The sequence below is a fragment of the Penaeus monodon genome, chromosome 9, assembly GCF_015228065.2.
Source record: "Penaeus monodon isolate SGIC_2016 chromosome 9, NSTDA_Pmon_1, whole genome shotgun sequence".
Lineage (NCBI taxonomy): Eukaryota > Metazoa > Arthropoda > Malacostraca > Decapoda > Penaeidae > Penaeus > Penaeus monodon.
In genome coordinates, this window is record NC_051394.1 from 18,425,565 (window position 1) to 18,446,119 (window position 20,555).

At 37.1% G+C, this 20,555-nt stretch overlaps 7 protein-coding genes and 3 non-coding genes across 10 annotated transcripts; 5 read left to right on the forward strand and 5 right to left on the reverse strand.

The window, feature by feature from the left end:
• The first annotated feature begins 2,246 nt into the window (after window positions 1-2,246).
• On the forward strand, window positions 2,247-3,073 carry LOC119577008 (cuticle protein AM1199-like). Its single transcript, XM_037924675.1, has 3 exons — window positions 2,247-2,282; window positions 2,378-2,604; window positions 2,725-3,073. Exons 1-3 carry the CDS (start codon window positions 2,274-2,276, stop codon window positions 2,960-2,962), a joined length of 474 nt encoding a protein of 157 aa, XP_037780603.1. The 5' UTR covers window positions 2,247-2,273; the 3' UTR covers window positions 2,963-3,073.
• A 1,476-nt stretch (window positions 3,074-4,549) lies between these two features.
• LOC119577010 (cuticle protein AM1199-like) lies at window positions 4,550-5,451 on the reverse strand. Its single transcript, XM_037924676.1, has 3 exons — window positions 5,411-5,451; window positions 5,077-5,303; window positions 4,550-4,880 (listed from the first exon to the last, which is right to left on the reverse strand). Exons 1-3 carry the CDS (start codon window positions 5,417-5,419, stop codon window positions 4,643-4,645), a joined length of 474 nt encoding a protein of 157 aa, XP_037780604.1. The 5' UTR covers window positions 5,420-5,451; the 3' UTR covers window positions 4,550-4,642.
• Window positions 5,452-6,254: 803 nt separating this feature from the next.
• Window positions 6,255-6,326, forward strand: Trnad-guc. The gene has a single exon. It is a non-coding gene; the product is annotated as a tRNA-Asp (tRNA).
• Window positions 6,327-7,006: 680 nt separating this feature from the next.
• LOC119577012 (cuticle protein AM1199-like) lies at window positions 7,007-7,957 on the reverse strand. The gene is made up of 3 exons (XM_037924678.1): window positions 7,923-7,957; window positions 7,585-7,811; window positions 7,007-7,369 (listed from the first exon to the last, which is right to left on the reverse strand). The coding sequence occupies exons 1-3, from the start codon at window positions 7,929-7,931 to the stop codon at window positions 7,129-7,131; spliced, it is 477 nt and encodes a 158-aa protein (XP_037780606.1). The 5' UTR covers window positions 7,932-7,957; the 3' UTR covers window positions 7,007-7,128.
• Window positions 7,958-10,048: 2,091 nt separating this feature from the next.
• On the reverse strand, window positions 10,049-10,885 carry LOC119577011 (cuticle protein AM1274-like). The gene is made up of 3 exons (XM_037924677.1): window positions 10,844-10,885; window positions 10,514-10,740; window positions 10,049-10,315 (listed from the first exon to the last, which is right to left on the reverse strand). Exons 1-3 carry the CDS (start codon window positions 10,850-10,852, stop codon window positions 10,075-10,077), a joined length of 477 nt encoding a protein of 158 aa, XP_037780605.1. The 5' UTR covers window positions 10,853-10,885; the 3' UTR covers window positions 10,049-10,074.
• A 10-nt stretch (window positions 10,886-10,895) lies between these two features.
• Window positions 10,896-11,987, forward strand: LOC119576645 (cuticle protein AM1199-like). The gene is made up of 3 exons (XM_037924297.1): window positions 10,896-10,909; window positions 11,120-11,344; window positions 11,543-11,987. The coding sequence occupies exons 1-3, from the start codon at window positions 10,896-10,898 to the stop codon at window positions 11,781-11,783; spliced, it is 480 nt and encodes a 159-aa protein (XP_037780225.1). The 3' UTR covers window positions 11,784-11,987.
• A 1,549-nt stretch (window positions 11,988-13,536) lies between these two features.
• Window positions 13,537-13,608, forward strand: Trnad-guc. Its single transcript has one exon. It is a non-coding gene; the product is annotated as a tRNA-Asp (tRNA).
• Window positions 13,609-14,284: 676 nt separating this feature from the next.
• On the reverse strand, window positions 14,285-15,258 carry LOC119577013 (cuticle protein AM1199-like). Its single transcript, XM_037924680.1, has 3 exons — window positions 15,218-15,258; window positions 14,881-15,107; window positions 14,285-14,656 (listed from the first exon to the last, which is right to left on the reverse strand). Exons 1-3 carry the CDS (start codon window positions 15,224-15,226, stop codon window positions 14,416-14,418), a joined length of 477 nt encoding a protein of 158 aa, XP_037780608.1. The 5' UTR covers window positions 15,227-15,258; the 3' UTR covers window positions 14,285-14,415.
• Window positions 15,259-17,268: 2,010 nt separating this feature from the next.
• LOC119577014 (cuticle protein AM1199-like) lies at window positions 17,269-18,435 on the reverse strand. The gene is made up of 3 exons (XM_037924681.1): window positions 18,393-18,435; window positions 18,063-18,289; window positions 17,269-17,861 (listed from the first exon to the last, which is right to left on the reverse strand). Exons 1-3 carry the CDS (start codon window positions 18,399-18,401, stop codon window positions 17,621-17,623), a joined length of 477 nt encoding a protein of 158 aa, XP_037780609.1. The 5' UTR covers window positions 18,402-18,435; the 3' UTR covers window positions 17,269-17,620.
• A 744-nt stretch (window positions 18,436-19,179) lies between these two features.
• Window positions 19,180-19,251, forward strand: Trnad-guc. Its single transcript has one exon. It is a non-coding gene; the product is annotated as a tRNA-Asp (tRNA).
• Window positions 19,252-20,555: the final 1,304 nt, after the last annotated feature.

Genomic DNA, 20,555 nt, shown 5'->3' on the forward strand with positions numbered 1-20,555 from the left:
GATGGCGATTGCGAAATTCACTTCTTTTCCTACGCGTATCGAAGTCCCCCAATTTTTTTTTTTCTTGAACTCATATGTCGGTGCCTGTTAATTTTTGATTCTTAGCAATTGTGCCGTTCATCGACAGTCACTCCATCAGTGTAATATACTTTACTGTTCACACATGGTTAACGTCATTATGTTTCAAAAATCCAGAATGCTGCGCATTGCCAAGTTGCATTGCATGACGTGTTTCTTATGTTGATGAGCACAAAACCATTTGTAGTACCAGCTCACACACACACAATATACACACCACTTTACACACACACTACATACATATATATATATATATATTATAATATATATATATATATGCACAATAATATTTATGTATATATATGTTAGTGTACACAACACACAACACACACACACACAACACACACACACAACACACACGCCACACACCACCCACACACACACAACACAACACACACACACCACACACACACATATATATATATATATATTATACTATATATATATTATATATATATATTTATATATATATCCATGTATATATGTATAATATATATTATACATATATATTATGTTGTGTATGTGTGTGTGTGTGTGTGGTGTGTGTGTGTGTGTGTGGTTGCGTGTGTGTGTTGTGTGTGTGTGTGTGTGTGTGTGTGTGTGTGTGGTGTTGTGTGTGGTGTGTGGTTGTGTGTGGATGTTCGTGGTGTGTGTGTACATATACATATATATACATAAATATATGTATATATTATATTATATTATATAATATATATAATATATATACTATATTATATATATTATATATATATATATATATCTCCGTGTTGTACGCGTGTGTGAATATTCTATATATTTATATCATCATATATATATTATATATATATATATCATATATATATATATAATATATAATACATATATTATATTATGTGTGTGTGTGTGTGTGTGTGTGTGTGTGTGTGTGTGTGTGTGTGTGTGTTGGTATGTATATATATGTATATATATGCAAATACATACATATGTATATATGTATACGTATATATATTTATATATGTATGTGTATATATACATATATATGTAATTATGAATATGTTATGTATATATACATATATATATGTATATATCTATCTATATTTCTATCTATCTATCTATCTGTCTGTCTACCTATATTGAGAGTATGGGTGATTTGTAAGTATCCGAGTAAATTGGTATGTATTTTTTGTTTTACGTTTTTGTTAGGGCGATATGCGTTAATAATAGAACCAGCGGTCATTGATAAAAATAAGAAAGATAACAGTAACAATAACAATAATGATAATGATAGTAAAAATATCTCTGATAAATCAAACTTCCACTATACCGCAGTTTTAATGGTATTCGTTTATTTTCCGTATGCAATATTTGTATGTTTATGTGTGTGTGTGTGTAATATACAAACAAATGAGTATATATATATATATATATATATATATATATATATATATATATATATATATATATACATATATATATACATATCCCATACTCTTGCACATAAACATACACATACACACGCACACACACACACGCATGCACAAACACACACACACACATATATGTATGTATGTGTGTGTGTGTGTGTGTGTGTGTGTGTGTGTGTGTGTGTGTGTGTGGTGTGTTGTGCGTGTGCGTGCTTGCGTTTGTGTGTGTGTGTGTATGTGTGTGTACAATATGCATAATACATGAATGTACACACACACACACACACACACACACACACACACACACACACACACACACACATATACTAATATATATAATATATATATATATATATATATATATATATATATATATATATATGTATATAACAGTAGGACGCGATAATTTCTATTTGTGAAAAAATCCAGTATTTTCAGGAACCTTTTACGTCCCCGCATATAAAAAGAAATAAGCACAAAAAAGACACTACCAGCACCTGGCATCTTCCCTGGACGTGAATGTTTACAGGATGTTTCCATAGCATTGACCTAAATATTGACCTAAACAATAACTCATAAGAAACCTAATTAAAGTAATTACTACCTAACTTCGATATTTCATGATGGATAAATAAAGATGCAGCCTACAGCAACTGGATCTTAAAAAGTAGAATGTAGACTTTAAATCTCGCCGCGACCTACATTTCCCCTCTGAGACGTATATAAAGATGCCAGCGGTGCGAACCAGCATCACTTCCTGCTGCTGACACCAGGACATCAACCCTATCAGATATGAATGCCGTAAGTTTATGGTTTTCAATAATGTGGGTTTTACCTCAAGTAATACTAACCACTCCTAAAGCAAAACGAGTTATTCAGATAAATGAACGTTCCAGTTGGTTCTGTCCTTGCTGGTGGTTGGGGCTATGGCTGAGAGACCGTCCCTATCCTACGACGCCCCTGCACCCCACACATCCTCACCCGTTCAGCAGATCCCCATCATCCGCGACGAGCGAGTCCATCCTGTCGCTGACGGCACTTACAGCTTTGACGTTGAGACTGGGGATGGCATCGTCAGGAGCGAGTCTGGCGGTCCAGGTGGTGTACAGCAGGGAACCGTGAGGTAAGTTGAATCTCTTTCCAGATTACGTAAATATCAATCTCTATACTTTTATATGCTGTACGCACATACATATGCCAGGTATAGGATGATAGACATTCACAAGTTGTATTACTGTTTCAGCTTCAGCTTCCCAGATGGCCAAATCTTTAATCTTCAGTTCGTCGCCGACGGTAATGGTTACCAACCACAGTCACCCTTCCTGCCCGTCGCCCCTGCATTCCCCCACCCAATCCCCGCCCACGCCCTCGAGCAGATCGAGCGTGGCCGACTTGAACTCGAAGCTCGCGCCCGCGAAGAACAACGTCAGTCATCAAGCCATGGACAAGCAACCCCTTCTCGCCATTATGGTGAACCTTAGTAAAGGGGTCTCCAGTGAACTGCAATGTCCTTATATTTGTTATCATAACATCCTTACATTCTTCATTACTTTGCTATTTCTCTGTAGTATATCGATTTGTAGCTGTGACATTTTTTTATAAACACAGAGCTATAGCTTCGATTTTTTTTGTCTAACTGTCCTAATGAGGCTTTAATGAGTGAAAATAAAGTTGGAAAAATTGAAATAAGGACACATTCATTTTTGACAAAGGTACCCTTATGCATCATGCATTGCATCACACAGAAAGTTTCGTTAAAATGCACAAATACATCCTAAGAACAAAAATATAATAGACACCACTACGTCCAATTCACATTGAAATGTAAAAGAAAAAGGGTGTAAATATCACGATATAATAACAAGGAAACTGGCATTGTTGAAATAATCTCGTTGGGATTAAAATCACCAGGTACTCAGTCTTCACCAGCCATATACTCCCGTTGGGCAATATAAGCACGTACTTACAGTAGAGAATGTCTGGTAGCCATTGAAGTCTTGGGAACGGTAGATTTACGCCGTAGGAATTATATACTAATATAACACAACAACCAAATTTGGATGTGTGTCCTAGAAAGTCATCCGAATCAGAGATACGTCAAAGAGGCACCATTAAAAGGTTTGTGCATAAGGCATCAACTGGACATTCAATTTAGCACACGTATGCACAAACTGAAGGCTTTCAAAATGAATTATAATATGATAAATACTCTTGGATTTTTACTACCGTGCGTCTTTTTATTTATTCGTTTTTATAAACACTTAAAAGAAAATAAATGCTATTGTTATTAAAGTCTAATTATTATCGTCATCATTATTGTCACCATCATTATTATCATTATCATTTTCACTGTACTTTATTCTTGATTTAAGCATTTATTCGGATTGTTTTTATACATATAATAATAACATCTGGGATTTAGGTCAGAAGTTTTATAAATTTTATATACTCAACAAAATATAATTTATCTAAAAATTCTAAATGAATAAACTTGTAGGTCGATACATCTATACCTTTATCAATTAAACATCTTTGGTCTGTTCATTCAAAGGCCAATGTTAGAGATATGACTTATGACACTCAACATTGTGCCTTTCCTCTGGATTATACATTTCATTTATAGACACATACACATATATATATAACATGAGCGAATAAATGACCTGAGGAATATATAACATGTGTATCTTAATTCTCTGAAATTTTCGATGGGAAAACGTAATTTTTTCTGCCCTTACTTTATCAATGCAAACCGTTAAACCTTTGCGCACTGAACTTGTGACCATAAAATTCTACAGGTTAGTCTTATATTTATAATTTCTTTATAATTCATAGAAAGATTAAAGTTGATTAGCTTTATAAATGGTCTAATATATCGAAGTAGCACACATATAGTATACGGTAACAAGCAAAGCTATATGTAAAAAGTGGAAAACCGGAATTTTATTTCCTTGCCTCATGAAATTATTAAATCTTTTAGTTTTTTAGATCGTTTAGAAAGTACTGTCAATCTAGATACATTTTTATTTACAAATAGATATAACAAAACCTTATACGGTATTCACACAATAGAGCGATGAAGAGAATGAGATTAGAATACGATAATAGAATAATAGGATAACATGAGCATAATGTCGTTAAGTACAAGTGGGAGAGCACTACTAAGGTTGGCCATAATGGCGAGCAGGTGCGGCTTGTCCCTGGCTTGAGGACTGACGTTGTTCTTCGCGGGCGCGAGCTTCGAGTTCAAGTCGCCCACGTTCGATCTGCTCGAGGGCGTGGGCGGGGATTGGGTGGGGGAATGCAGGGGCGACGGGCAGGAAGGGCGACTGAGGTTGGTAACCGTTAAGATCAGCGACAAACTGGAGATCGAAGACTTGGCCATCTGGGAAGGTGAAACTGAAGGAAACCATAGTTTGTCATAAATACACGTACATACATATTATATGTATGGATGCGTGTGTATTTATGTTTGTACATGCACGACAGACATTACTTTTAAGAGTTCATTGTCATTTTAAGGTCGTGTGCACCTAGCACAGGTATAGACATCTTTCTGCATAAGCGTAAAAATGTGAAGGGAGAACGAGCTTACCTGACGGTTCCCTGTTGAGCGCCACCTGGACCACCAGACTCGCTCCTGACGATGCCATCCCCAGTCTCAACGTCAAAGCTGTAAGTACCATCAGCGGCAGGATGGACTCGCTCGTCGCGGATGATGGGGATCTGCTGTACAGGTGAGGATGTGTGGGGTGCAGGGGCGTCGTAGGAGAGGGACGGTCCCTCAGCCACAACCACAGCCAACAGTAAGGACAAAACCAGCTGGAACGTTCATATATATGAGTAAATATAGTTGATCTTACCAATTTTGTACTACTAACACTTTATGGCATTTGATAATAAAGCCAGAATCTAAGAAACAGCCTTACTGTCTTCATGTTGATAGTATTGGTGTACTTCTAGAGCAGACTGCAAAAAGTGATGCTGGTTCGCAGGTCTGACACCTTTATATACCTCTCAGAGGAGAAATGTAGGTCGCGATAAGTCGGTAACATTTACATTCCCCTTTTTAAGCACCTGTTATATATACTCTCTATGTATATGGATATGTTTGTACACATATATGCATAGCAATTGATATAAAGCATCGTATACATGTTTACATACACACGCATATCTATTTATATCTCTCTCTATGTGTTTTAATATATATATATATATATATATATATATATAAATATATACTATATATTTATACATATATACATAACACACACACACACACACACACACACACACACACACACACACACACACACACACACACACACACACACACACACACACACACACACACACACGCATATACATATAAATTATACAGCTTATATTGAAACTAATTTCACCTCATTCAGGCTTTTCTAATTTAAAGTTTCTAGTCGCCTTTAAACCCAGGGATTGTAAGTAATATGAATTGAACATCTAAATAAAAATATGAATAAACATTCATTACAGGGAATGACAAGACGTATAAATTTATTTCATTTTCGTTGAAGTAAAAGAAAAACTATGTTGGTTTCATTACTTTTCTATTTAGAAATTTAAAAGTCGAACGATCTATGTCTGCTTATTCGAAAGTAAAAAAAAACAAAAAAAAAAAACAGTTGGCACGACCATAGTGAAGAATGACATAATTAGTAAGGTGCGTGAAAAGACTCAAATATCAATTAAAATTGCCGGATATATTTCTATTTTTCTTCTAAAATTTCGAATTCCTCGGTAGTATAGTGGTTAGTATCCCCGCCTGTCACGCGGGAGACCGGGGTTCGATTCCCCGCCGGGGAGAAAAGTTTTACTACTGAGACGCCGATCTCAACACAGTTCACCGTAGAGTTTCTTTCATGTATTGATAGTAAAGCATATGGCTTTACTAAGACTGATGTGGCCGTTTCCAAGAAAATATAATAAATTTATCCACATATATAATCTGCATTACAGTCTGCTCATCCTATCCTATCTAAAACTGCTTATAATTTGCTGCGTACTGGTTATGGTAATGCTCATGAAATATAGCATAAATAGATATGAGTAATCTTAATCATTACTATCATTTTACCATTTTACCATCATATGTCAACATAACACACCCAAATAATCCTTTGACGAAGTTTTGATATCCTTCTAGAAACTTGGTTTACGTGACTGTAGAAAAGATAATTTTGCTCAGAATAAGGCATCTACTGATCAGGTGGACCGAATGAAGGGATACAATCGACAGGTTGGTGAAGGCAGTTGGTGAAATAATCTTGTGGTCTGATATATTAAAAACATATCTATCATATGTATAGTTGAAACATAACGCCACATGTAAAAAGTGGAAGATTATTTTTATAATTTTGAATAATGATATTAATAATAGTTATAAATAGTGATAATAATTACTGTTATTTGAGGTTGGTATGCTAGGATATCAAATTGTATAGAAACACTGACATAAGTCTTGATTTATATTTATCAATAAAGAGATATAACACGATGCATAGCGAAACGTACGGCATTCACATAGTGGGGCGATAAAGAAAGACAGAAAAATAGAATAACAGGGAAACAAGAGCATATTGTCGTTGGCGTTCAGTGGGAAAACATTTTACTGAGGTTGACCGTAGAGGCGAGAGGGATTGGCCTGTCCATGGCTTGATGACTGGCGTTGTTCTTCGCGGGTGCGAGCCTCGAGTTCAAGTCTACCTCGTTCGATCTGCTCAAGGGCGTGGGCGGGGATTGGGTGGGGGAATGCAGGGGCGACGGGCAGGAAGGGCGACTGAGGTTGGTAACCGTTAAGATCAGCGACGAACTGAAGATCGAAGACTTGGCCATCTGGGAAGGTGAAGCTGGAACGGAACCATAGTTTGTATATATGTATATGTATATAAATGTAGATAAATATTCTCTCTCACATACATATATATTGATATACATAAATATATATTACATACATATATGTGATAATAAAATAATTTTAGACCGACTTTTACTTTCATCGCCCGCAACAGGTATGCACACTTTTCTGTTTAAGTATAGAAATGTAAAGAGTGAATGAACTAACCTGACGGTTCCTTGTTGAGCGCCACCTGGGCCGCCAGACTCGCTTCTGACGATGTCATCCCCAGTCTCAACGTCAAAGCTGTAAGTGCCGTCAGCGGCAGGATGGACTCGCTCGTCGCGGATGATGGGGATGTGCTGAACGGGCGAGGATGTGTGGGGTGCAGGGGCGTCGTAGGAGAGAGGCGGTCTCTCAGCCACAGCCATAGCCACCAGCAAGGGCAAGAGTAGCTGGAACGTTCATAAATGTGAGTGAATATTGATCTTCCCATTATTACTCTACTATTTACTAAGATTTCACGAAAGTAGACCTGGAACCAAAATGCTAAGAAACAGCCTTACTGTCTTCATGTTGATATTATTGATATACTTGTAGTGCAGACTGCAAGAAGTGATGTTGGCTCGCAAGCCTTGCACCTTTATATACCCCAAGAGGAGAAATGTAGGTCGCGATAAGACGTAACGCTTACATTTCCCTTTTTATGAACTGATTATATATAATTTTTTTATATATCTATTTTTATGCAGATATATGTACGTTCATACAACACACATATAAACACACACTCAGAAGTGTGTGTGTGTTGTATGTATATGTATATATACGCATGTAAGTGCTCATACGCGTATATGCTTGTGTGTCTGTGTTTGTATGTAGCAGTTAGATGTAAAGCGGTTCTTTATTAATCTATCATTACATACATGTTCGTATAAACATGGATATATATATGTATACACACACACTCACACACGTATATATACACATGTTTTTTTTTTTTTTTCTTTTTTCTTTAATCAAATCTGTAGTGTGTTTTTTTTCTGTCATGCGGGAAATTGGGAATCGATAGGCCGCCCAGGAATGATTAGAGTGCTTAACAGGAAAAAACACGTATAAATATATGTACATATATATATATACATATATATATATATATATATATATATATATATATATATATATATATATATATATATATATATTTATAAGTACTAGACAACTGGTGAAAATATAAATAAAAGTCGATCATCGACAGGTGAGATTTTAAAGGAGACATCGAAATATCAAAATGTCAGCTGTTTATTAACCGATATAGTGTTTACAACAATTTCACTTCAGTAACCCTTTCTGAATTTAACGTTTCCAATGCATCGGGTTTGTAATCAAAATTGAATATATAATTGAATATTTACGTCGTAAATTGTTTGAGTGAAAGAAACCAGTCATAATTTTCTTTGTTAGTTTCTCGATGAAAAAAAAATAAAACAGAATCAATTTACCCATGTCCTCCTTTGTGTGTTTGTTCCATTACATATTTGCTTGGAAATCTGAGATTTAAACGAGTTATATTTGTGTATTTCAAAGTAAAACAGGTGAATTAAATAGATGACACGACCACCGGTAGTAATGACAGAATCAATATAAAAAAGTTTTAGATATCAATTAAAGTTACCGCACTTTAATTCTAATTTCAAACTCTCCATAATCTATTCCTCGGTAGTACTTGTATAAGGGTCAGTATCCTTGCGTCTCACGTGGGAGACCGGGGATCGATTTCCCGCCCTGGAGAAAAATAAATAAAAATGAATAGAAATAATTAAGACGACAGTCTTAACACTGATTACAATAGAGTGTATATCACGTATTCTAAAGGAATGCGTAAGACGACACTTTGAAATATTTAAGTTGAGATTAGTGGCCGTTTCCAAGTAAATATCTGTTTTACACGTGATATCCTAAAACATCTTTATCACCACATGCTCATGAAAACTAACTTCATCTTATCTAAAACTCCTTATAGTTCGATGTGCACTGGTTATGGTAAACTATAAAGAGATAAGTTAGTATTTTTTTATCATTTAAATCATTGTTACTAAATCACATATCAAAGTAACACACTTTGTTTCGCGGAGTGGCTTAATTCGGGGAAAATAATTCGCTAAAGAAGGTTTAACATCCTTATAAAATTTATGTGACTGCCGAAAAGAAAACTATTTTGCCTCAAATTAAGTTATCTAATTATCTAATGAACATGTGGATCGCATCAAGGGAAAAAATAGCTGTCCCTGTTTTTTCATATTATGTATATGGAAGATGCTCTATATTCATTATCATGTGTATCTAACGATTCTGCAAATACTGATTATACATATGCCCAATAACAATAAAATTTATAAATGGTTATGATTCGGCTCAGTAGGTTGGTTCGGTTGGTAGTATATTTTACACGTTGACACGCAAAACCTATTTAAAAAGCAGATTTTTTTTCTTTTTCTTTTTATTTTTTTTTTTAATAGTTTGTCTATTAGGATGCCAGATTGTTCAGAATTACAATCAGAAATTTGATTTACATTTATTTATTTATAAACAGATAACACTCAATGCATGGTAAAACGCTTTACGGAATTCACATAAGTGTGGCGCTAGAAAATATAGACTGGAGTAGGATAAGAGTATCTAGAGCTTATTGGCGTTGAAGTTCAGTGGGAAATCACTTTACTGAGGTTGCTCGTAGAGGCGAGAAGGGTTGGCCTGTCCATGGCTTGATGACTGACGTTGTTCTTCGCGGGCGCGAGCCTCGAGTTCAAGTCGACCTCGTTCGATCTGCTCGAGGGCGTGGGCGGGGATTGGGTGGGGAAATGCATGGGCGACGGGCAGGAAGGGCGACTGAGGTTGGTAACCGTTAAGATCAGCGACGAATTGGAGATCGAAGACCTGGCCATCTGGGAAGGTGAAGCTGAAAAGGAATCATAGTTTGATATAGACATATATACATGCACAAACAAACACACACGTGTGTGTGTGAATGTGTGATTCTATATGCACGATAGACACGACTTTTAATTTCATTGTTGTTTAAATAACCTGTGCACCCGAAGCAGGTGTACGCACTTTTCTGTTTAAATGTAAAAATGTGAAGAGTGAATGAACTAACCTGACGGTTCCCTGTTGAGCGCCACCTGGGCCGCCAGACTCGCTCCTGACGATGCCATCCCCAGTCTCAACGTCAAAGCTGTAAGTGCCGTCAGCGGCAGGATGGACTCGCTCGTCGCGGATGATGGGGATCTGCTGTACAGGTGATGATGTGTGGGGTGCAGGGGCGTGGTAGGAAAGGGACGGTCCCTCAGCCACAACCACAGCCGCCAGTATGGACAGAACAAGCTGGAACGTTCATATATGTAAGTAAATATAGTTGATCTTACTAAATTTATGCTACTAACACTTTATGGCATTTGATAATAATGATGTTAAGAAACAGCCTTACTGTCTTCATGTTGATAGTATTGATTGTCTTCTAGAGCAGACTGCAGAAAGTGATGCTGGTTCGCAGGTCTGACACCTTTATATACCTCTCAGAGGGGAAATGTAGGTCGCGATAAGACGTAACATTTACATTCCCCTTTTTAAGCACCTGTTATATATGCTCTATATGTATGTGTATATATATGAATATGTTTGTAGACATATATGCATAGCAACTGATACAAAGCATTGTATACATATTTACATATCTAGCTATATCTCTCTCTATATGTTTAAGATATAAATCCATACTGGCGGCTGTGGTTGTGGCTGAGGGACCGTCCCTTTCCTACCACGCCCCTGCACCCCACACATCATCACCTGTACAGCAGATCCCCATCATCCGCGACGAGCGAGTCCATCCTGCCGCTGACGGCACTTACAGCTTTGACGTTGAGACTGGGGATGGCATCGTCAGGAGCGAGTCTGGCGGCCCAGGTGGCGCTCAACAGGGAACCGTCAGGTTAGTTCATTCACTCTTCACATTTTTACATTTAAACAGAAAAGTGCGTACACCTGCTTCGGGTGCACAGGTTATTTAAACAACAATGAAATTAAAAGTCGTGTCTATATAGAATATAGAATCACACATTCACACACACACGTGTGTGTTTGTTTGTGCATGTATATATGTCTATATCAAACTATGATTTCTTTTCAGCTTCACCTTCCCAGATGGCCAGGTCTTCGATCTCCAATTCGTCGCTGATCTTAACGGTTACCAACCTCAGTCGCCCTTCCTGCCCGTCGCCCCTGCATTCCCCCACCCAATCCCCGCCCACGCCCTCGAGCAGATCGAACGAGGTCGACTTGAACTCGAGGCTCGCGCCCGCGAAGAACAACGTCAGTCATCAAGCCATGGACAGGCCAACCCTTCTCGCCTCTACGGTCAACCTCAGTAAAGTGATTTCCCACTGAACTTCAACGCCAATAAGCTCTTGATACTCTTATCCTACTCCAGTCTATATTTTCTAGCGCCACACTTATGTGAATTCCGTAAAGCGTTTTACCATGCATTGAGTGTTATCTGTTTATAAATAAATAAATGTAAATCAAATTTCTGATTGTAATTCTGAACAATCTGGCATCCTAAAAGACAAACTATTTAAAAAAAAAAAGAAAAAGAAAAAGAAAAAAATCTACTTTTTAAATTGGTTTTGCGTGTCAACGTGTAAAATATACTACCAACCGAACCAACCTACTGAGCCGAATCATAACCATTTATAAATTTTATTGTTATTGGCCATATGTATAATCAGTATTTGCAGAATCGTTAGATACACATGATAATGAATATAGAGCATCTTCCATATACATAATATGAAAAAACAGGGACAGCTATTTTTTCCCTTGATGCGATCCACATGTTCATTAGATAATTAGATAACTTAATTTGAGGCAAAATAGTTTTCTTTTCGGCTGTCACATAAATTTTATAAGGATATCAAATCTTCTTTAGTGGATTATTTTCCCCGAATTAGGTCAGTCCGCGAAACAAAGTGTGTTACTTTGATATGTGATTTAGTAACAATGATTTAAATGATAAAAAATACTAACTTATCTCTTTATAGTTTACCATAACCAGTGCACATCGAACTATAAGGAGTTTTAGATAAGATGAAGTATGTTTTCATGAGCATGCGGTGATAAAGATGTTTTATGGCATCACGTGTAAAACAGATATTTACTTGGAAACGGCCACTAATCTCAACTTAAATATAACAAACTGTCGTCTCAAGCATTCCTTTAGAATACGTGATATACACTCTATTGTAATCAGTATTAAGACTGTCGTCTTAATTATTTCTATTCATTTTTATTTATTTTTCTCCAGGGCGGAAAATCGATCCCCGGTCTCCCACGTGAGACGCAAGGATACTGACCCTTATACAAGTACTACCGAGGAATAGATTATGGAGAGTTTGAAATTAGAATTAAATGCGGTAACTTTAATTGATATCTAAAACTTTTTTATATTGATTCTGTCATTACTACCGGTGGTCGTGTCATCTATTTACTTATTTCATCTGTTTTACTTTGAAATTCACAAATATAACTCGTTTAAATCTCAGATTTACATGCAAATATGTAATGGAACAAACACACAAAGGAGGATATGGGTAAATTGATTCTGTTTTTGTTTTTTTCATCGAGAAACTAACAAAGAAAATTATGACTGGTTTCTTTCACTCAAACAATTTACGACGTAAATATTCAATTATATATTCAATTTTGATTACAAACCCGATGCATTGGAAACGTTAAATTCAGAAAGGGTTACTGAAGTGAAATTGTTAACATTATATCGGTTAATAAACAGCTGACATTTTGATATTTCGGTGTCTTCTTTAAAATCTCACCTGTCGATGATCGACTTTTATTTATATTTTCACCAGTTGTCTAGTACATATAATATTTATTTCTTCATTTTCGTTGAAGAAAAAACGAAGTGTTTGTTTGATTACTTTTCTATTAGAATTTTAAAAGTCGAACGATCTATGTTTGCTTATTCGAAAGTAAAAAAAGAGAGAAAGAAAGATAAAAGTTGGCACGACCATGGTGAAGAATGACATAATTAGTAAGGTTGGTGAAAAGGCTTACATATCAATTAAAATTGCCGCATATATTTCTATTTTTTCTTCTAAAATTTCGAATTCCTCGGTAGTATAGTGGTTAGTATCCCCGCCTGTCACGCGGGAGACCGGGGTTCGATTCCCCGCCGGGGAGGAAAGTTTTACTACTGAGACGCCGATCTCAACACAGTTCACCGTAGAGTTTCTTTCACGTATTTCTAGTAAAGCATATGGCAACAGCTATGTTTAAGTTGAGACTGATGTGGCCGTTTCTAAGAAAATATAATAAATTTATCCACATATATAATCTGCATTACAGTCTGCTCATCCTATCCTATCTAAAACTGCTTATAATTTTCTGCGTACTGGCTATGGTAATGCTCGTGAAATATAGCATAAATAGATATGAGTAATCTTAATCACAACTATCATTTTACCATTTTACCATCATATGTCAACATAACACACCCAAATAATCCGTTGACGAAGTTTTGATATGCTTCTAGAAACTTGGTTTATGTGACTGCAGAAAAGGTCATTTCGCTCAGAATCACTGATCAGGTGGACCGAATGAAGGGATAAAATCGACAGGTTGGTGAAGGCAGTTGGTGAAATAATCTTGTGGTCTGATATATTGAAAACATCTATCATATGTATAGTTGAAACATAACGCCACATGTAAAAAGTGGTTGATTATTTTTATAATTTTGAATAATGATATTAATAATAGTTATAAATAGTGATAATAATTACTGTTATTTGAGGTTGGTATGGTAGGATATCAAATTGTATAGAAATACTGACATAAGTCTTGATTTATATTTATCAAAAAAGAGATATAACACGATGCATAGCGAAACGTACGGCATTCACATAGTGGGGCGATAAAGAAAGAAAGAAAAAAATAGAATAACAGGGTAACAAGAGCATATTGTCGTTGGCGTTCAGTGGGGAAAACATTTTACTGAGGTTGACCGTAGAGGCGAGAGGGATTGGCCTGTCCATGGCTTGATGACTGACGTTGTTCTTCGCGGGCGCGAGCCTCGAGTTCAAGTCTACCTCGTTCGATCTGCTCAAGGGCGTGGGCGGGGATTGGGTGGGGGAATGCAGGGGCGACGGGCAGGAAGGGCGACTGAGGTTGGTAACCGTTAAGATCAGCGACGAACTGAAGATCGAAGACCTGGCCATCTGGGAAGGTGAAGCTGGAACGGAACCATAGTTTGTATATATGTATATGTATATAAACGTAGATAAATATTCTCTCTCACACACATATATATTGATATACATGAATATATATTACACACATATATGTGATAATAAAAGCACTTTAGACCGACTTTTACTTTCATCGCCCTGTGCACCCGAAACAGGTATACACACTTTTCTGTTTAAGTAAAGAAATGTAAAGAGTGAATGAACTAACCTCACGGTTCCTTGTTGAGCGCCACCTGGGCCGCCAGACTCGCTCCTGACGATGCCATCCCCAGTCTCAACGTCAAAGCTGTAAGTGCCGTCAGCGGCAGGATGGACTCGCTCGTCGCGGATGATGGGGATCTGCTGAACGGGCGAGGATGTGTGGGGTGCAGGGGCGTCGTAGGAGAGAGGCGGTCTCTCAGCCACAGCCACAGCCACCAGCAAGGGCAAGAGTAGCTGGAACGTTCATAAATGTGAGTGAATATTGATCTTCCCATTATTACTCTACTATTTACTAAGATTTCACGAAAGTAGACCTGGAACAAAATGCTAAGAAACAGCCTTACTGTCTTCATGTTGATATTATTGATATACTTGTAGTGCAGACTGCAAGAAGTGATGTTGGCTCGCAAGCCTTGCACCTTTATATACCCCAAGAGGAGAAATGTAGGTCGCGATAAGACGTAACGTTTACATTTCCCTTTTTATGCACTGATTATATATAATCTTTTTTATGTATCTGTGTTCATGCAGATATATGTACGTTCATACAACACACATATGAACACACACACAGAAGTGTGTGTGTTTGTATGTGTGTATATGTAAATTTACACATGTAAGTGTTCATACACGTATATGGTTGTGTGTCTGTGTTTGTATGTAGCAGTTAGATATAAAGCGGTTCTTTATTAATCTATCATTACATACATGTTTGTATAAACACGAATATATATATATATATATATATATATATATATATATATATATATATATATATATATATATTTACACACATGCACACACACACAGACATATGTATATACACACGTGTTTTTTCTCTCTTTTTTTCTTTAATCAAATCTGGAGTGTCGTGTTTTTTTTCTGTCAGGGAAATTGGGAATCGATAGACCACCTAGGAATGATTACAGTGCTGAACAGGAAAAAACACGTATAAATATATGTACACACACACACACACACACACACACACACACACACATATATATATATATATATATATATATATATATATATATATATATATATATATACATATATATATACACACACACACACACACATATATATATATATATATATATATATATATATATATATATATATATATATATAATATATATATATATATATATTTATCTTTCTATTTATATGTACTAGACAGCTGGTGAAAATATGAATAAAAGTCGATCGACAGGTGAGATTTTAAAGAAGACACCGAAATATCAAAATGTTAGCTGTTTATTAACCGATATAATGTTTACAACAATTTCACTTCCGTAAGCCTTTCTGAATTTAACGTTTCCAATGAATCGGGTTTGTAACCGAAATTGAATATATAATTACGCCAGAAATTGTTTGAGTGAAAGAAACCAGTCATAATTTTCTTTGTTAGTTTCTCGATGAAAAAACAAAGACAGAATCAATTTACCCATATCCTCCTTTGTGTGTTTGTTCCATTACATATTTGCTTGGAAATCTGAGATTTAAAGAGTTATATTTGTGTATTTCAAAGTAAAACAGATGAAATAAGTAAGTAGATGACACGACCACCGGTAGTAATGACAGAATAAGTAAGGTGCTTATCAAAAAGTTTGTGGAAAGATATTTAGATATCAATTAAAGTTACCCCACTTTAATTCTAACTTCAAACTCTCCGTTTTTATTCCTCGGTAGCACTTGTATAACGGTTAGTATCCTTGCCTGTCACGCGGGAGACCGGGGTTCGATTCCCCGCCCTGGTGAGAGAGAGAGAGAGAGAGAGAGAGAGAGAGAGAGAGAGAGAGAGAGAGAGAGAGAGAGAGAGAGAGAGAATTAAGACATTGATCACAATAGAGTGTATATCACTTATTCTAAAGGAATGCATAAGACGACAGTTTGATATATTTAAGTTGAGATTAGTGGCCGTTTCCAAGTAAATATCTGTTTTACACGTGATATCCTAAAACATCTTTATCACCGCATGCTCATGAAAACAAACTTCATATTATCTATAACTCCTTATAGTTCGATGTTCACTGGTTATGGTACACTATAAAGAGATAAGTTAATATATTTTTTTTTTAATTTAAATCATTGTTACTAAATCGCATATCAAAGTAACACACTTTGTTTCGCGGAGTGGCTTAATTCGGGGAAAATAATTCGCTAAAGAAGATTTGATATCCTTATAAAATGTATGTGACAGCCGAAAAGAAAACTATTTTGCCTCAAATTAAGTTATCTAATTATCTAATGAACATGTGGATCTCATAAAGGGAAAAACTAATAGCTGTCCCTGTTTTCGTTTTCATTATTATTTTGTTTTTATTTATCACTATCTTATTAAGCATATGGAAGATGTTCTATATTCATTATCATGTGTATCTAACGATTCTGTAAATTCTGATTATTCATATGCCCAGTAACAATAGAACTTGGTTGGTAGGTTGGTTCGGTTGGTAGTATACTTTGCACGTTAACACGCAAAATCAATTTTAAAAAGTTTTTTTTTTTTTTTTTTTTTTTTTTTTTTTTTTTTTTAATAGTTTGTCTATTAGGATGCCAAACTGTTCAGAATTACAATCAGAAATTTGATTTACATTTATTTATTTATAAACAGGTATAACACTCAATGCATGGTAAAACGCTTTACGGAATTCACATAAGTGTGGCGCTAGAGAATATAGATTGGAGTAGGATAAGAATATCAAGAGCATATTGGCGTTGAAGTTCAGTGGGAAATCACTTTACTGAGGTTGACCGTAGAGGCGAGAAGGGTTGGCCTGTCCATGGCTTGATGACTGACGTTGTTCTTCGCGGGCGCGAGCCTCGAGTTCAAGTCGACCTCGTTCGATCTGCTCGAGGGCGTGGGCGGGGATTGGGTGGGGGAATGCAGGGGCGACGGGCAGGAAGGGCGACTGAGGTTGGTAACCGTTAAGATCAGCGACGAATTGGAGATCGAAGACTTGGCCATCTGGGAAGGTGAAGCTGAAAAGAAATCATAGTTTGATAATGACACTTTTTCATATACATACGTGCACAAACAAACACATATGTGTGAGTGTGTGATGCTATGCTCGATAGACACGACTTTTAATTCAAATTGTTGTTTAAATGCCCTGTGCACCCGAAACAGGTATACGCACTTTTCTGTTTAAGTGTAAAAATGTGAAGAGTTAATGAACTAACCTCACGGTTCCCTGTTGAGCGCCACCTGGACCGCCAGACTCGCTCCTGACGATGCCATCCCCAGTCTCAACGTCAAAGCTGTAAGTTCCGTCAGCGGCAGGATGGACTCGCTCATCGCGGATGATGGGGATCTGCTGTACAGGTGAGAATGTGTGGGGTGCAGGGGCGTGGTAGGAAAGGGATGGTCCCTCAGCCACAACCACAGCCGCCAGTAAGGACAGAACCAGCTGGAACGTTCATATATGTAAGTAAATATAGTTGACCATACCAATTTTATACTACTAACAATTTATAGCATTTGGTAATGATAATGTTAAGAAACAGACTTACTGTTTTCATTATGATAGTATTGTTGTACTTCTAGTGCAGACTGCAAGAAGTGATGTTGGTTCGCAGGTCTGACACCTTTATATACCTCTCAGAGGGGAAATGTAGGTCGCAATAAAAAGTAACATTTACATTCCCCTTTTGAAGCACCTGTTTTATATACTCTGTATGTATGTGTATATATAAATATATTTGTACACATATATGCATATCAATTGATATAAAGGATTGCATACATGTTTACATACACACGCATATCCATCTATCTCTATATATGTTTAAGGTATATATATGTATTTTTTCGGGAATGAAGTGGTTCTTATACAGAACCACACACACACACACACACACACACACACACACACACACACACACACACACACACACACACACACACACACACACACACACACACACACACACACACACAAACACACACACACACATATATATAAATTATACAGCTTATATTGAAAATAATTGCACGTCATTTTCAAACCCAGGGATTGTAATATAATTTGAACATCTAAATGAAAATTTGAATAAAGTCATTACAGCGAAAGACGTTTAAATTTATTTCTTCGTTTTCGTTTAAGAAAAGTACTTTAATTTTATGTGATTGTTTCATTAGTTATCTATTTACAACTTTAAGAGTCAAACAATCTAAGTTTGCTTATTCTAAAGTAAAAATAAAATAAAAAATGTAAACAAACGGCACGACCAAGGTGAAGAATGAATTAATTAGTAAGGTGTGTGAAATGACTTTTAAATATTAAAAGCATTATGTAAATCCTCGGTAGTATAGTGGTTAGTATCCCCGCCTGTCACGCGGGAGACCGGGGTTCGATTCCCCGCCGGGGAGGAAAGTTTTACTACTGAGACGACGATTTCAGCATAGTTCACCGTAGAGTTTATTTCACGTGTTTTTAGTAAAACTTATAGTAGCGCCTGTGTTGAAGTTGAGACTGGTGTGGCCGTTTCCAAGTAAATATAATATGTTCCACACGCTCTCTCTGGCTCTCTCTCTCTCTCTCTCTCTCTCTCTCTCTCTCTCTCTCTCTCTCTCTCTCTCTCTCTCTCTCTCTCTCGCTCTCCCTCTCGCTCTCTCTCGCTCTCTCTCTCTCTCGCCCTCTCTCTCTCTCTCTCTCTCTCTCTCTCTCTCTCTCTCTCTCTCTCTCTCTCTCTCTCTCTCTCTCTCTCTCCTAACGGGAGCCGCCTTGCCACCATGGGGACTTGAGGTCCCAATGTTCTGGTGAGCCGGACCAGAGGGCTACCCATACTGAAGGGATCACCAGTGAAAGATGAGACAAAATGGCTTCCTGGCGCACCAAGGCCGATGAGAGGGGAAGGTGCACCCTGGTTCATTCCACCTTGGACCAGGGAGAACTCTCCCACCTGTGTTTGCCGTGCGTGGCGTCCTGTATTACTAGGAGACAGGAGTTCTGGAGGTTGAGCGATGCTGCACGCTGCGCCCTACAGCTAGCAACACACCTCTTTAGTCCTCTATTCTGGTTAGATGGGTGGCTTGATCAAGGCCCAGTCAAGTCAATCGGCTGGTCAAATATAGCTAGGGTCAAGCAGGCACTGTCCATTTGGCAGCGCATAGGCCTCACGACTACCATCAGCATTGTAATAGTGACTGCATATATTTCCTCACTACCCCTGTAGCTGTTGGGAGCTTCTAAAGGGCAAGAATGGGAATCGTAATGATTCCCGGACTCCCAAACCAGGTAAGAAGGAGAAAAGTCCTCCTCGATCCATTAAGGAAATCTTACCTGTTAAATATGAACGTATCTTATATGGTAAATACCTCGTAGTGAAGACCACTGAAGGTGTATCAATCATGGATCTTGATATTTTTGTACATCGGAAGATAATTTGATAGTGTGCCAATGTGATTTTCATATCACCACACAGCGAGATGGTAGCCTGATAGTTGAGGTTTTGTCACCAGATGAGAGTGACCGTCTGCGTGTGAAATGCGACAATCCTGGGGCTCAAGTCTCATGTTCTCCTCACAAAACACTCAATCAGTGTAAGGGAATTGTCTTTTTTCGAGGCCTGATGAGGTATTCCGAGGAGAAACTGTTAGAGGAACTAAAGAATTTTAATGTAGTGGAAGTAAAACATTTTAAGAAGAAAGTTGATGGTTTGGAACAGTCGACA

What these genes read in the sequence shown, in the direction of transcription:
- LOC119577011 (XM_037924677.1), bottom strand. An exon ending in GCTCAACAGGGAACCGTCAG is followed by an intron (nt 10,316 to 10,513) that starts GTTAGTTCATTC and finishes ATTCCTTTTCAG; the next exon opens with CTTCACCTTCCCAGATGGCC.
- LOC119577008 (XM_037924675.1), top strand. An exon ending in GTACAGCAGGGAACCGTGAG is followed by an intron (nt 2,605 to 2,724) that starts GTAAGTTGAATC and finishes TTACTGTTTCAG; the next exon opens with CTTCAGCTTCCCAGATGGCC.
- LOC119577012 (XM_037924678.1), bottom strand. An exon ending in GCTCAACAAGGAACCGTCAG is followed by an intron (nt 7,370 to 7,584) that starts GTTAGTTCATTC and finishes GTTCCGTTCCAG; the next exon opens with CTTCACCTTCCCAGATGGCC.
- LOC119577014 (XM_037924681.1), bottom strand. An exon ending in GCTCAACAGGGAACCGTGAG is followed by an intron (nt 17,862 to 18,062) that starts GTTAGTTCATTA and finishes ATTTCTTTTCAG; the next exon opens with CTTCACCTTCCCAGATGGCC.
- LOC119577010 (XM_037924676.1), bottom strand. An exon ending in GCTCAACAGGGAACCGTCAG is followed by an intron (nt 4,881 to 5,076) that starts GTAAGCTCGTTC and finishes GGTTTCCTTCAG; the next exon opens with TTTCACCTTCCCAGATGGCC.
- LOC119576645 (XM_037924297.1), top strand. An exon ending in GCTCAACAGGGAACCGTCAG is followed by an intron (nt 11,345 to 11,542) that starts GTTAGTTCATTC and finishes ATTTCTTTTCAG; the next exon opens with CTTCACCTTCCCAGATGGCC.
- LOC119577013 (XM_037924680.1), bottom strand. An exon ending in GCTCAACAAGGAACCGTGAG is followed by an intron (nt 14,657 to 14,880) that starts GTTAGTTCATTC and finishes GTTCCGTTCCAG; the next exon opens with CTTCACCTTCCCAGATGGCC.